General features: G+C 43.2%; 1 protein-coding gene across 1 annotated transcript in view; it reads right to left on the minus strand.

The window, feature by feature from the left end:
* Positions 1-11,370, minus strand: part of NAV2 (neuron navigator 2) — a 757,451-nt gene extending 746,081 nt beyond the window's left edge. Inside the window, exon 1 of the mRNA XM_025355931.1 lies at positions 11,067-11,370. Within this exon, the coding sequence (XP_025211716.1) occupies positions 11,067-11,141 (75 nt within the window). The 5' untranslated portion in view covers positions 11,142-11,370. The remainder of the gene's footprint in view (positions 1-11,066) is intronic.
* Between the last annotated feature and the right edge of the window lie 3,753 nt (positions 11,371-15,123).

Below are 15,123 nucleotides of genomic sequence, written 5' to 3' on the forward strand. Positions count from 1 at the left end.
AGGGGGCTTCTTGCTAAACTGACCTAACAGGATGCTTGCTACAGATAGGTCAAGGACACATACATCAAAGGTAGGGAATGAGGAACTTGATCAGGTCTCAAGGGTGGGAAGATTGTGCTAATAATTGACTTAGCATAGTTCTTGCTAAGACCAGGCTGGCAGGCCAAAGACAGGATGGGGGCCAAGGCTGAGATTTGGCTGAAGAGACAGCTCAGAAGAGCCTAAATGAAGTTTAGTCAAGGAAAGAGTCTTTGTCAATTTCTAGGCACAACAAGATGGGATAAGCCAATCAGATCAGCTCATAACTCTGAACTAAGAAACCCAGTGGGAAGTTCTCAGTAGACAGTGATATTGAAAGAGACGAGTAGTGATGGTGGGTGGGGGCAATGAGGATCAGCCTTGAAGGGAAGAGGGAAGAGAAAGAAACCACGAGAAGCAGTGGATGAAGAGTACTGGGAAGCAGAGAAAGGACCTGCTGAACCAAGACAGGCAGAGAGGTGACTTGACAGCCAAAGAGGCACCCATGGCGGCATCTTGAGCCCCTGATTTCCTGAAGCCTGACTGACACTCAAAGGAACAACCTTAATTAGCATCTGTTTGCTCAAAGCTGTTTCTCTTGAATGTCATTCTATTTTTTGGAAAGAATAACACCATTCCACCTTCTCTTCTGGGTAAGCATTTCTAAATCACTGGTGACATCATTTGTTTCTATTTCAGAACATTCCATGGGCTTCAACAGGACACCGACTCTGCCCTCAGAAACGGAGACTCCTCATTACTTGCTCTCACAATTTGCCCCATTGTGCTGCAACATGTAAGGGCATATTTTGCACTGATTTATTCAGTACATCCCCTTTTGGGTACATCTGAGCCACAGTTCTTGCCTCTTATCTTACCTCTAAATGATCAGCCGACACAGACATCAATGAAATGACCTTCCAGGTCACCTGTCACCATGGACCATGGAAATTCAAAGGGAAAAGGCATGTCTCTACAGTGGGGGTGACAGGGATAATAGATTCACAATAATAAAACTGGGTCTTCACAGTTATGAATCTCCACACACAAAAAGACTCACAAATGCAGAACTTTTACCTCTAAGCAGTGCTGCCAGACACCGTTTCTCCCATCCCAAATCAAAGACAATCTCCTTTCTAAGGAACTACTACCACAAAGAATCTAACTCAAAGAGTCAAAGGAGAGTCCTAACTCTCCCTTTTACCCTCTCATTTGGAATGTTGACTGTCACTCATTCATTCAACAAGTATTTCCTAATCATCTACTGTGTGCCGAACACTGTAATATGTGCTCTGAATACAGAAACAAACATGAAACTGAATGGCTAGTAAAAAAGAGAGACTTTCAGCAAACAATTAAATACAGACTTATACACGTGAGATGCAAAGGGTATCTAAGAACAATCCTTTGTCCTAGTTTTTAGCTTCTCATGATGATTTTCTCATATCATAAAGGATTTTTACTTATTGCATTTTTAAATTATAACAGTAGAAACAAGGAGAAATATTTTAACTGAAATTTAGAATCAATACCTCTGTGTAAGAGGTGGGAAGAGGGGATCTGAAAGAACCTTACTCACCTAAGAAGCAGACAAAGACTTGGATTCTGAACGTAAAGTTACAGTGTTCCCAGGTATCCAGATTGGTACCTCTATGATGGCTTCACAAGAGATGAAGGACATAGGATCTTGCTATTTGTAACCAAGATACTGATTCCTGTCCCTCAAGTCTCACTGTGACCCTAGAGATTCAAGGGAACATAGATGCTGGAAATGGACACAGCTTTGGGTAACTTTATCTTTACTTACTCAGCTTAAGGAAGAAATCCCCTGTACACCCAAGCCCAGTTCTTAACTTTCCTCTCTAACATATGCAGTTACACGGCTCTGGCTCATTCCCCAAATGACCTCCAGTTCCTATGTCAGGAATCACCCTGACTTGGCTTCTTCAGCCACCTGTCCCAGTCCCATCTTTGCCTCTGCTTCCTCCCCACAAATGAACTCAGAATGTACATGCAAGGCTGCAGTGTTGTTCCTCATCTTTGGAAGAAGCTGCATTGTAAAAAACATCCACTCCTGCTCTGCCATCCGCATCTCCTCTCATTTCTCTTCCCAGCCCCCACATCCCTCTCTTTCTAATTATCCCAACGAGAAAGAAGATTAAAAATTAATGCCCTAAGGATGGGAGTCAGAGATGTCATTATTGTGATTCAAACCCCAGGCATAGAAGAATCTGATCTAAGCTTTAGAAGCAAACTAACCTAGGATGGGTTTTGGAAAACCTTGATTAATTGTAACTCACCTCTAGGTAACCAGGTTTTTTTTCCCTGGTGCTGAGGTTATAGGGGATGCCACAGAGTGTATCAAATGAAATTCAAAACATTTTTCAAGTAAAAATGCGACTTGTAAGGGGTGTCTTAGACACACATAAAAAGGTTTAACCTAATCCCTACATGCCAGGGTCCTGTGCATTGTAATTTAATGTGTGGAAAGACGAAGTCAAAGTAGTTATTACAGGATTGCTACATAAAGGAAGATTTTGTTGTCTCCACTGACTGTACTACTAAAACAGAAAAGTATACTTTCCTTTAGAAAAATGTGCATAACACAAGTTTAAATCAGAAGGAATTTTATGTGACCTTCAGTTAACCAAAAGGAAACTCAAATGCAGTCGTAGCAGCCACCCATCCCCTATCCCCATTTTACTCCTTAAATAGGCCTCTTACAGGGATTTTTGTGAAATAATGCAAGGGAAACATATGATAAGAATTATAATAGATATCATTTAATACTTATGTGCTAAGTACTGTGTTGAATCGTCAAGTGCATTATATCTCATAATCCTCGCCAAAGGTTTTATTATTAGCATCTCAATTTTCATAATGAACATGGAGAGGCTAGAAAGGTTAAATAAATTATCCCACATAATAAAGTGTCAAAGTTATGTGATTAAAAAATACTAGACAAGCTAGGTGATATTGCTGCTCTTTCTCCCTCCAGTTTAAAACCATACTTCGGATAGTTTAAGAAAGGAACACATAATGACATAGTACAGACCAATAGGATAAAATTAAGTCTAAAGAGATCAGGTAAGTAAAAGGGCTTTAACAAATGTGCCAATCCTGGATCTCTACACAGGATGCCAGTGGGAAAGTTGGCACTTCGTACCACTTAGCATTAAATTTCATCCTTCTTTTGTGCTGAGGATTCAGTGGTTTGGTTTCTGGAAGCCAGTTTGGGATACAGCTGCAAAGCCAAAGTAAATTCAGTTTACTTATGTTCAATTTACTTATGTTCAAAGCTATCTTTGTGCAATTTACACGAATCAAATAAATGGAGAATGGCCACCTATGAGGGTGCCTGGATCATTGCTCAACTTCTAGCAGCTTTAAGGACCAAAAATAACCCAACTCTTCCAGCATCATTAAAATCAAGTCCAGAGAAACGTCAAATTTTCTCCACTGTTGAAAATTAAGCCAAAATAAAAAATATCAGCATTCATTTCTGCTGATTGAAGAAAGCCATTTTATTCCCTGGAAAACAACCCTAATACAGCCACAGTGAGGGTTAAGGTTTCATGAATTTTTGGGAAATGCAAGTCGGTACATAACAGCCAGCATCCATCCCAGCTGCAGCCCCCCAAAAGGCCACATGGTTCCCCTATGAGCTGCTTATTTAGTCCTCTCTTCAGTGTGCCTTTCACTTGGCCCCTTATAGGCAGAGCTCAAGTTCCCCCTCCTCCAGAGAAGCCCTCTCTGACCTCTCCAAAGCAGAAAGATGCTTACCTAATATCACAGTCACTGCTGATCGAATTGCCTCCCCCAAGACACTGGAAGTGCCCAGAGACAGGAGACAATATCTAAGCTCATCATCATGATCCCAGTGCCTCATGCTGTGGCTGGCTGGCACACAGTAGGTACTCAATAAATAAAGTAGGATGAATGAATAAATGAATGAATGAAGACTAATCGTGCTATCTCACATTCTCTTCATTGAGATGAAGGCAGGGAATTGGTCTGACCCCTTTGCCATCCTCTCCCCTGACCCTATCCCTGAATCAGGTCTCAAAGCTTACTGAATGGAGTTGCATCTGGCTACAGTCTCTCTCCATTCTTCTTCAGTGATGTGTGAAATGTGCTGTGGTAGGTCCTCCCTGTCCATCCTGAGCTCTTGCTTAACACTCCCTTCGTTCATGCCAGGAAGACAGGTGGGCCCTACAGGCAGCGACCTTTCAGAAGGCAGATCAGTTGTAACTGCTGCTACCTCCAGCTCCAAAGGAGCAACAACAAACACTGGCCCAGGCCAGGAAACAAGCATTTCAGTTCATCTGGGGAGCTGGGGCTGAAGCCTCATCCTCACCTAACATGTGAGTATCCATTAATCCAGACCCCTAACCACACCTTTAGCACCCCAGAGCTCATATCACTATGGCCAAGGAAAATCCCTCTAAAGTAGCTCAGCCTCACTACTGGCCTGGGATTGACCTTGGGGAGGGTGGTGGCATGCAGCCCTGACTTGCTGAATGACATGGGCATTGTTCCCAGGTAAACAAAACATCTGTAACATGTTATACAGGTACCATGCAGGACTGAAGAAAGAGAAATGGAAACAAGGGAGCCAGCCAGGAAGCTATGCCACCATCCAGGCAAGAATTCCTGGACCTTAAACTAGGGTGGTAGCAGTGAGGCTAGAAATTCCACTACTGATTGAAGAAGGCCATTTTATTCCCTGGAAAGCAGTCCTAATAACAGCCACATTGAGAGTGGGAGTGTGTGTGTGTGTGTGTGTGTGTGTGTGTGTGTGTACATACTTATGCATGGATGCAAAGAAGTTGGGAAAATAATTTTTAATTACTGGCAAGGTAAAATTTCAGTGGGGTCCTGGAGTCTAGCAGACAACATAAGTTGTGGAACCCTAAAGAAGTCCCTGAATCACAGATTTTACATCTGTAAAACAGGTTAATAATACCTGCATCATGGGTTTGGGGTATCTAAATGAGGTAAAGTAAAAGGAGTGCTAGTTCCTCCGTGGCACACAGGGATTGCTCAATATAAGTTAGTTACTTTCCCTGTCTTTACCCCATTGATCAAATTTTTTTAATCCTTTCCAAAAACTTCACTAAATCTAACCACTTGTACTTGGAAAAATTACTTTAAAGCACTTGTTTTCCTTCTACATCTAAAAGGAATAACAATTGCCCTGTTTCCACCGGCACAAACCAAGTGCAAAGTCACTTCTAGCATGAGAAGCATTAGAAGGTGTCATTACTTCAAGTTGCTCCATCCAGAGGGCTGCCAGTCCCCGTCAGACACCAATGCAATGCATTGAAGATTGGCAACATCTGAGATTCATCCGCCTCCATCTGCTAGGTCTAGTCACTAACGCAAATCCTCTTGCTTCTTCCTTCAAATCGTGACTTCAATATGCCTTTTTCTACTCACCAGACCCAGTCTAGACTTCCTTCATTGAATGTTTTGATGACTGGAGAGAACTCCTGAATGTCCCCTCGAATCTTATTTCTCCCTCCTCTCTCTATGAGTAGACAACATATTAAATCTAAGAGGATCAGATTCACCTCATGACCACAGGGAAAGAGGAATCTCAATCCTATAAGCAACATTCATTCATTCAACCAATATTTACTGGGAGCCTATTGATGAAAAGATGGAGAAGACCTCCTCAAGGAGCCAACCATCTGGTTCAGAGATGTGACATGTGGGAAAATGTCTGGGACATAAGGAGAATGTGGTGAACTCCTACCCAGGCTGCACTTAAGCAAGGTATAGAAACAGGAGGAGGATCCATTCTACATGGAGGATAAATGAGGAGTCTGGGAGTGAGGGCCTTCTGGGTGGGTGGGCATGACACATAAACAAAGACTCAGAACTAGGCGGAAATGTAAGGTCTGTTCAGGAAAGAGCAATCAGAGCTTTACAAGAAGAGAAGTTTTGGGTAAGAGAATCGGAGAATATAGTAATCACAGTAATCCCCACTTACTGAATACTTATGTGACAGGCACAGTGCTGAGCACCTTGTAACCTATGTACATGTAAATACCACTGGGGAAACAGCTCCAGGAGTGTATAGAATGCCTCCAGGTTTAACGCTGAGGTCAATGAGACTCCAGTGAGATTCTAGCTTTCATCTATTATACCCTAGAAGTCAGTGACAATGTAAATTGCCAAGGGCTAGAGAGGATGGCTCCTTCTGAAGGAAGACACAGTGGGAAACCACTGAGTAGGATGACAATAGCTGGACTCTGGGACAAATAGTCTAGCCAGGAATGGAGAATAAACTTAAGAAGAAGAAATGGAAACAAGAAAGCCAGCCAGAAGGCTATACCACTACCTGGGCAAGAATTCCCAGACCTGAAACTATGGTGGTAGCAGTGAAACTGAAATAAGCACAGACAGGCACCAGATACATGTGGCACAGGAAAAAGTAGGGCTGATGACTGAATGAAAAGGTGGTGGGCCTGTGAGGTGGGAGGTCAAACAATTCTGAGTTGCAAACCCAAGTGACGAGGAAGTTGCGAATGCCATTAATAAAAATGAAGACAAGAGGCTGACGGGGTAAATATGACAATATATTGCCCTTTGAAGGGCAGGGTTTGGCAGATCCAGAGCAGTTCAGCCAACCCTGGAAATTTTAATTACACTGAGCCTGAGTTCACACTCTCCAAAGTCATTTTTAAAAACTGGCTCCAGGATGCTTTCATGCTGAGAAGCTGACAGCTAGGAGAATATTCAAACTGAACCGTCTTTGTCACTACTCAGTCATCAAGCATCTTTAAAAAAAAAAAAAAAAAAAAACCCCAACAATTCTTATTTTACAGTGTTCATCCTCTGTGGGAAACCTCTGTCTGTGAAGGACAAACTTCTAAAGAAGAGTAGAGAAAAATCAATCAAAAAGTCATTCCCTTGACTGATCAATAGGTGTCTGTCAGGGAAATTTTACTTCTCCCATCTATGCTAGTTAAGTAGGTTCTTAGAGCACTGAACAATACTTACCTCACTGAATTTCTCTATGCAGAAGCCCCCTGCGTCCCCAGCTTTTTCCTCACTTCAGCACAGAATTTGAATCTGACAAGAGCTAGGGATGCATAGAGAGCTGCCATCTATATGTGGAACCCAGATAAGTCTTCAAAGGAATAGGGAGGGGCTTTGAGAGCTCTGAATGATAACCTCTCCTGGCACAAGGGACAAGTGGGCACATTCACATCTGAGGGCTGCCTCCTGATCTTCCCACGGCCAGCCACTAAGGTCTCTGCTCAGAAGACACCTCCTGAGGGAGGCATCCCCTTACACCCAGCTAAAGTTCATCCTCTTGGGGCAAGAGAAGAGGTCTAGATCTTGATATCTTATGTATCTGTGGCTGCATAGGTGTGTACAAGGTAGAAAAATTCATCTTCATTGATTTGTAAGCTTTAAAAGCACACATTTTACTGACTCTAAGTTATACATCAATTAAAAGGGAAATTCAAGAATAATCATAAATATGAAATGTGTACCTCTCTCACTCACTACACCAACTTTGCCCTCTTTATTTTCTTTAGAGCATAGGCCAGTGTCTGGAAATAGATGGTGTAGTTATTTGCCTGTTGTTGATTTTTCAGAAAGGCACTGTCTACCACAGTGGCCACTAGCCACATGCAGCTATTGAAGTTTCAACTAATTATAACTCAATAAAATTTAAACTTTGGCCACACTAGTGACATTTCAAGTGCTCTGTAGCCAGATATGCCTAGTAGCTACTGATTTGTACAGTGCACGAATAGAACATTTCTCATCATTGCACGAAGTTCTATTGGAGAGCACTGATCTAAAACATAGGCTTCAAGAAAAAAGTGGCTTTGTATGTCTGGTTTATATTTAGCTCTTAGAAAGGTGCCTGGCACAAGGAGACACTTCATAAATACTTGTTGAATAGATGAATACTGGAATTATGTACTATCAAAAAACAGAGCCCAAACCAAAAACCTGAAAACATCCTAAATGTACATCTATAAGGGATTAGTTATATAAATGTTGGCACTTCTGCAGTGCAACTCTATCCAGTGACTAAAAGGCATGAGTTGGGTGTGTATGTAATGACTCAGACAGACACCCACATTATTTTAAATGATAAAGCAAATTTCCTAAAAATACGTATAGCATGAATCCATTTTATTAAGAAACACAAACCAAAAAAAGTCAAGAATAATATGTACCAAACTGTTAATAGCAGTCACTGCTAGATAGAATTAGAGAAATGAGAAATTTATTTATATTCTGTATTCTTCTATGATGTTCAAATTTGTGATGTGCATATATTACTTGAGTTTTTTTTTAAAGATTTAAAACAAAATCACATGCAACCTGCTAAGAACAAAAGGAAAAGAAGAAAGCCCACATTGTAATCTATACCAAGGATATGTAGAACATTTCTTAAATATTTACCAAGGGCCAAAGTCCTTCCCAGCTTTATTCCATTTAATCTTAATAATATCCTTATAATAAAATCCCTATTGTCCTATGCTGAAAATGTAGACTCTAAAAATCAGAGAGATTATGTAGGTTTCCCAGGGTTGCACAGCTAGCACAGACCACCACTGGCATTTGAACCCAGGTCTCTAGTTCTATAGTCCATGACACTTTTCACTGCAGAAGGTATATGCATGTACCCACAAAATTCCAGATCCTAGTTGGCCCTAAACTAGCCATTTCATCCATATGAAACCCCAAAACAATCACCAAGCTACAACCAGGTGCGTGAGAAGTGGCTTTTGCTTCTTGGGACATTGGGAAATACAGCAAAATTGAATCTAGCTAGCCCTCTGCCTTGTCTCTTGACTTATCCCACAATTGTCTTTCCCTAAACACCCCTTACACACAGACAGAAATGCCAGGGGGATCTGGTGCCAATGAATGCTTGGTAACTTAAGCATGCTGGTGGAGACTTCCCAGCTCTCCAGCAGATGCCTCGATTGTGCCTTTGTTGGATTTTCAGCCAATCCCCCCAAAGAGGATTTTTCAGCTCACCCGAAGTATATGAGCCAAAACACTGTAGAGTCGCCTTTCAGCTTCGTGGACAAGACATTCCAGGCTGCACGCTGAGAGGCTTGTTTAGCTTCACACTTGACGCAAATGGGGTGTATGTTTACCCACAAACACACACATTCACACACCAACAGAAGCTGCTGCCGCCAACAGAAGCTACTGCAGTGGCGGTATTTCTAGAAGCCCAGAAACTGTACTCTGAGCAATGTGGAACTCGATCACAATGCCTATCAGGAAAAACAATCTAATTCTTTCTAAGCAAAGTTTCAACCACAGCCCAGAAAATTCAGTAGAAGATGAAATGTAATACTCTATTAAGCCTTATTTTGCCAGCGCAAGTGAGAGCTCACCCAAGCATGGAGAGTCATTAAAATGGATCTTACATATATCATTATAAATTTAATAATCGCCATGACGGCTAGAGTTCAAGTTAAAATGAATGTCAGCTGAGCATGACCAATTGATGTTACCCCAGCTGCCACAGAGCCTCACTTGGGGTTATATTCTACTTCCAGAGGCTCCATAGTACATGTGGACCCAACGCAGCCAGAGCCAAGAACAGATGGGAAATGCAGACATCTACACCTAGCCAAAAAGAAGCCATCATAATTGCATATTATCTTGCTGTACCAGCCCAATTAAAATTGTCTACAGTGTCAGAGGTCCCAAATGTTCCTCCGCTAAGTGTCTGGATATCAAACTTGGCTAATACTTAGTCAAATGCAGTCAATCCTGGGTTCTGTTCACAGCTATTATTGATTTTTCTCCAATCTCTCAGAAAGCTTCTGTAGAAATAGGAGTAGACAGGTCTAGTAGGTTATACACTTAATAAATCAAACATCACAAAACAAATCCCACTTATCTAGGTTCCCAAGATAGTGGGCATTCTTCCCAAATTATAGTGATGGCAGCTTCGGAAATTGAATTTTTTGTTAGCAATGGAGTCAATATTTATGTTTATAAATGTTTATTTCTGTTTATTTTTATCCTTGGAAGTTCAGAGAAAATGCGATCCAAAATCCTTTTTTATACACACACACACACACACACACACACACACACACACAGAGAGAGAGGCATATAAAATTATAGGGAAGAGTCAGAAGGACAATTTTCATCTCCATGTGTATTTCACACTGGGAAGAGTCAATCTTTGAGACTCAGGTGGAGAGGGATATCCACACCACTCTGAAAGAACACCAGAAGTCTTTTTTTTTTTTTTTTTTTTTTTTTTTTACCATCTACAACATTTCAAAGGAAATATCAGAAATTATTTTCAGTTTAACACAAGCTTGGACTCTGCTAGAGCTGTATTTAACCCTTGCCACCCCCCGGTCCTAGCTACGCCCCAAGAGTGAGAAGATACAGCTTCAACTTTCTTCCTAGACAACCAACTACTCTATGCTACTCCCGAACGCGTCTGCCTTTTAAAGACAAGTTGAACTTTAACTGGTAGACACAGGTCCTGGGTGACTGCAGCTTTCAGGCCAATGACAGCAAATGACCTATACTCAACAGGCCATTTTAAACGGCTGTGACATTCTCACAGATAGGGCCAAAGAGTGCAGTAGAATATGTTTTTGATCCATAAACACAAGAGCCAGCCAACCACACAGAGAATAATTCAAACAAAACCTCCACTGTCAGGAGCAACATTTCCAAAAGGTGCTAAGAGTGTGTGAATCCCGAAGGGGGCTTCAGTACAAAGAAACTCATATTGGACTTTGAGAACACCAACATTTTTTGTTAACTTCCTCAGTTAACAGTTATAAATCTTTACCTTTTTGGCTGCCAGGACTGAATTTTTTTCCCTTTTCTTTATCTTTCTTCTTGCCTACCAGTAAGTCAAGACACCCAGCATCAAGACATAGCAAACCTCAAGCCACCATGCTACCTCCTTCTGGAGAGAAAGACAGACAAGCATACTCAATGATGACCACCTATGCTCTCTGAATCACATTTAGCAATTCCAGCACCATAATCCAATCAACCAACAAAGTTCTGCCACTTACCCTCTTTTGATCTTCCAGTCCGTGGGTAACGGGCTTTCTCTTCTGCTGTTGGCTGGACTCAGAAACTGATTCCATTTCCCAGAAATAAAATCCTCTCTCTCCTTCAGCGATGCTTCCAAATCCACAGAGGAACAAAATAACCCACACAAAAGTGATGCATGCAACCGCCAGACAGAGTTCCCGCCAGCCAGGGAAATTAGCACCACCTCTTCAAAGGTCTTCCTGTCTTCTTAAAATCCACTCGGGAACCTCACTCGGCACCGCTGCCTTTGCAATGAGGGTGACTGCTGCCGGCATCATGAGAGCTAAGTCTTGGGGTTTTACTTTAGGTCTGAGACTCGCTTCATGAGAGCCCAGAGGACAAATCTGGGCAAAGACAAGTCCATATCCTGAGGCACACACCACATTACTGCCCCAGAAACCCTTTCCTTCACTGTCTCCTTGGCATAGATAATTTATATGTCAATAACAATGTAAATGGGCATTTAATCCACCAAGCTGATAACATCCACATCCCTCTCTGGCAGCCCCTGACTCCCATAAATCACTGCAAACACTGCGCGGAAAGCCGCCCCTCATGGCTCCTGCAAGCGTTCATCACAGTGGTGGCTCCCCTCCTGGGCTGTCGTCTTCCTTCATGGTGTAAGACCCATACCTGAGGAGAAAACGTTCAACAGTCAGATTTGTCTTTTGTAGAAAAGTACAGATTTGAGCTGTCTTTCCCACCATCTGGAGCCACATAGTGAGGCCTGAACCAAGCAGCAGCCGATGATCTTTTTCCAAGCTCCTCTGAGCACATTAATAGACAAGCAACCTCCAGGGGCCTCACAGGCTCCCCACTTCTTGTGTTCTGGAAATAAGCACACCGGAGCTGGAAATGAGTTATCTTTCAAACTTCCATGGGGGGCATCGTCATCATCATCATCATCATCATCATCATCAGAGGAATAAGGCACCAAAGTATGAAGAGACAGGGAAGCAATGGTCTGTGAAGCACAAAGCATCAACATTTTTCCCCCAATTACAGCTGCAGGAGGCAGTGTATGGCAGGCAAGACACCAGGGTCCTCAGGGAGGGTGAGAAAGAGCAGCAGAGATTGTCTCAGGGACGAAAAGCAACTGACTACAGAGCTGCATTCCCTGCCTGGGAACCTGCAGATAGAGCAGACACTCAGTCACCTCCTGGCTGACGTCACAGAGGCTCAGAGGGACAGGGAGGGAGGAGAAAGGAAGGGACCTCTGCACCAAGAAAAATATTCATACTTGGTACACTCTCCCATAAACAGTCCAAGAGGTGGGGACATATCTGAGAATCCTGTGAAGATGTATCAACAAGTAATCATGAATGCCTCCTCCCACAGCACCAGCACCATCAGGAAGGAAAGGAATGGGGGGTGGGGAGCTCTTTACTAAAAGGCACTAGTCTTGCCAGCATTTGTAATGAACGCACTAGCCATTCCACAATTCAGGCCATGCCAGCCTCCGGGAAAGCTGTGGCCAGATCCGGCCGCAGCGGCATTAGACAGAAACCCACAGACCCTCCCTTGCAGCTGTCCTGACTGGTGGCTACTTTGGAATAAGGCCGAAGCCATCCCCTATCACAAAAGGCTTCCGCACAGCTCAGTGCCAAAGCAGGTTAAGAGGCGGACATGAGACTCCGCCACAGAGGGCTTGTAAGCGGGAGGAGGAGGAGGAGGTGGAGGAGGAGGAGGAGGAGGAGGAGGAGGAGGAGGAGGAGAAGTACTAGCAGATGCTTGGGAGAGAAGCTGCAGAGGGGATGTGACTTCACAGGTACATCCCTCTTAATTGAAGGCTTCTCCCACACACATGAAACACTCAGCCAGAACAGATTTCTGCAAGTGAATTCCCAAGTCACAGATGTTCTGAATTTGGTAAAAATCAGTGAGGAGCAGAATGTTCAGAAGGTTATCTTGTATATCCAAGAGTGGCTGACATTATAGACAAAATGACTGAAGCCCTCTGCTGACCCAGGAAGTAGCTGAGTTTTTAGAGAAAAGTAGACACCCTCTTGTTGCTCACCACTGCTCTCTCCACAGTCCCTTCAAGGGATCCCTTGCAAAGGTGAAACCTCAGAATCATTCTTTTTAGTTCCAGACCACAATGCAAGTAAACTCTGATAAACTGGCTATAAGCATTACCCTTTTCTGAATCCAACTGAAACCTCAAACTAAAAGACTCAGGCAGACCTAGGTTCGAATCTCAACGCTGCAGCTTCTTGTGTGACCCTGAGTCAGTAACTTAACCTCTCTGAATCTCAGTTTTCTCATCTTTAAAGTGAGGAGAATGATACCACACAAAATTGGAAAGATCAAGATCACCTATTGACACAGAAGAGGTGATCAAATGATAATTGCTAACATGTACTGAATGTTTGCTATATGCTGAGTGCTAGCTACTGCTTCATATATTCATTTATTCAGCAAATCTCTGTTAAGGTCTTGTGTGTGTCACTTCTTTTGCTTCAAATAGAGAAGTTTAGCTTTGTATTCAAGATGAGACAACTGAAGATAAGAGAGGTAAGTAACTTGCCTAGAGTTACACAGCAAGGAAGTATGGGTCTAAAATTTGAACCTAGGTCTGACTTCAAAGTTCCTGCTCATATCCATGCTGCTCTGGAAGAAGTACTGTTGTTTGGCTTTTCACAAGCAGGCTGAGTTCAGAATCTATACTTTTCATAGCTACTAGCCCTCCTCATGAATAATAATAAAAGAAAAAAAAGCCAGGTGCCAAAAAGGGTCTCCTGCTTGGAAGGCCTTCTCCATTGGGGCTGCCTCATTGACAGCTCTGGACTTTCTCTGTATCTGAGAACAGCTCTGCACTCTGCGCCAGGCCCCTGTGCTGGAGCTCTCTCCTGGGTGAGACCCTGTCATATCCCATCATACCAGCCGGCGCACACGCCCCAAGTGCACATGGGGACAGACGCTCTCACCACAGAAATACCTCCCAACCAGCAGGAAGTGGGAGGATGTTCAACACCTCCTGTGAGTCTTTTGTTTTTTTCTAGGAGTCAGTCTCCACCAGTTCTGGGGCTGTTGCTGTCCTTACGCTGGAGCCAGAGAGGAGAGAGTCACAGGAGAAAGAGGAGAAGCAAGGATGCTGTTGTCAGCTAGCTAGCTGCCACATCCAGTCTATTTCCTGACTGAGCAGAGGAGACTTCAAGAGAGTATGCCCTGATGTAAAAGCTCTGGTTTCTTACTGCCAGGGAAATCTCAGGATATTTAAATACACTTGAATGAAAATGAGCTGAAAGAAAGGACTCAGTCAGGGAACATTTAACTGAATTGTTGAGAAATGAACATGCTTGCTGGATTGATCCCTAAATGCAGCAATGTATCAGCCGCTTCTCCTCTCTGTGTCATAAGTCAGCCAGGAGCAGCTGCAAGGGAAAGGAGAAAAAAGAGAAGGCCTGGCCAAACTGCACCATAAGATGAGTGGGGAGCATTGAGGGCAAGCCCTGGCTTCTCCTCAAAGTTCAGACGACAAGCCCAGTCTTACTGAATTGCTTCTGAACGCACTGCCAAGACTTTTTCCTGCCTGGTACAAACAGCCTCCAAAGGCTTCAAACTCCCATTCTACATCTGCCCAAATCCTTCTTCCTCTGAGCAATCCCCCAGGGGTGGGGGGGGGGGGGCAGAGATTAAAGACAGGTTTGGAGATATAGCCTAGTACATAGATGGTACAGGAAAAACTTCCTAGTCTTAGAGGTAGAGGCATCCTTCAGAGGGACCCGCTGAAGTCCCTTCCTGCAGTAAAACTTCATTCCCTGTTAAATGCCAATTTAGGATTCCAGGTGCCAGACAAGTCACAGGCCAGGCCTTCTTAGGTATAACTGACTCCTTCTGCCGTGGGTATTGGAATTGTGAGCCCAGCTTTGGTAAAATATCCTTAGATTTTTCCAAATTTTTCAAAATCAGGTAATGCCCCTTTGGCCTTTTCCTCACTCCTGTCCCTCTCTCCAGTGGCTGCCGGGACTGGGGAAACTGGTTTTTAAATCTGGATTAAAGGTTGGAGGGTTAGGGGTCTGACCTGTTTCATCT

This window comes from Theropithecus gelada, chromosome 14, assembly GCF_003255815.1.
Source record: "Theropithecus gelada isolate Dixy chromosome 14, Tgel_1.0, whole genome shotgun sequence".
NCBI classification, from domain to species: Eukaryota; Metazoa; Chordata; class Mammalia; order Primates; family Cercopithecidae; genus Theropithecus; species Theropithecus gelada.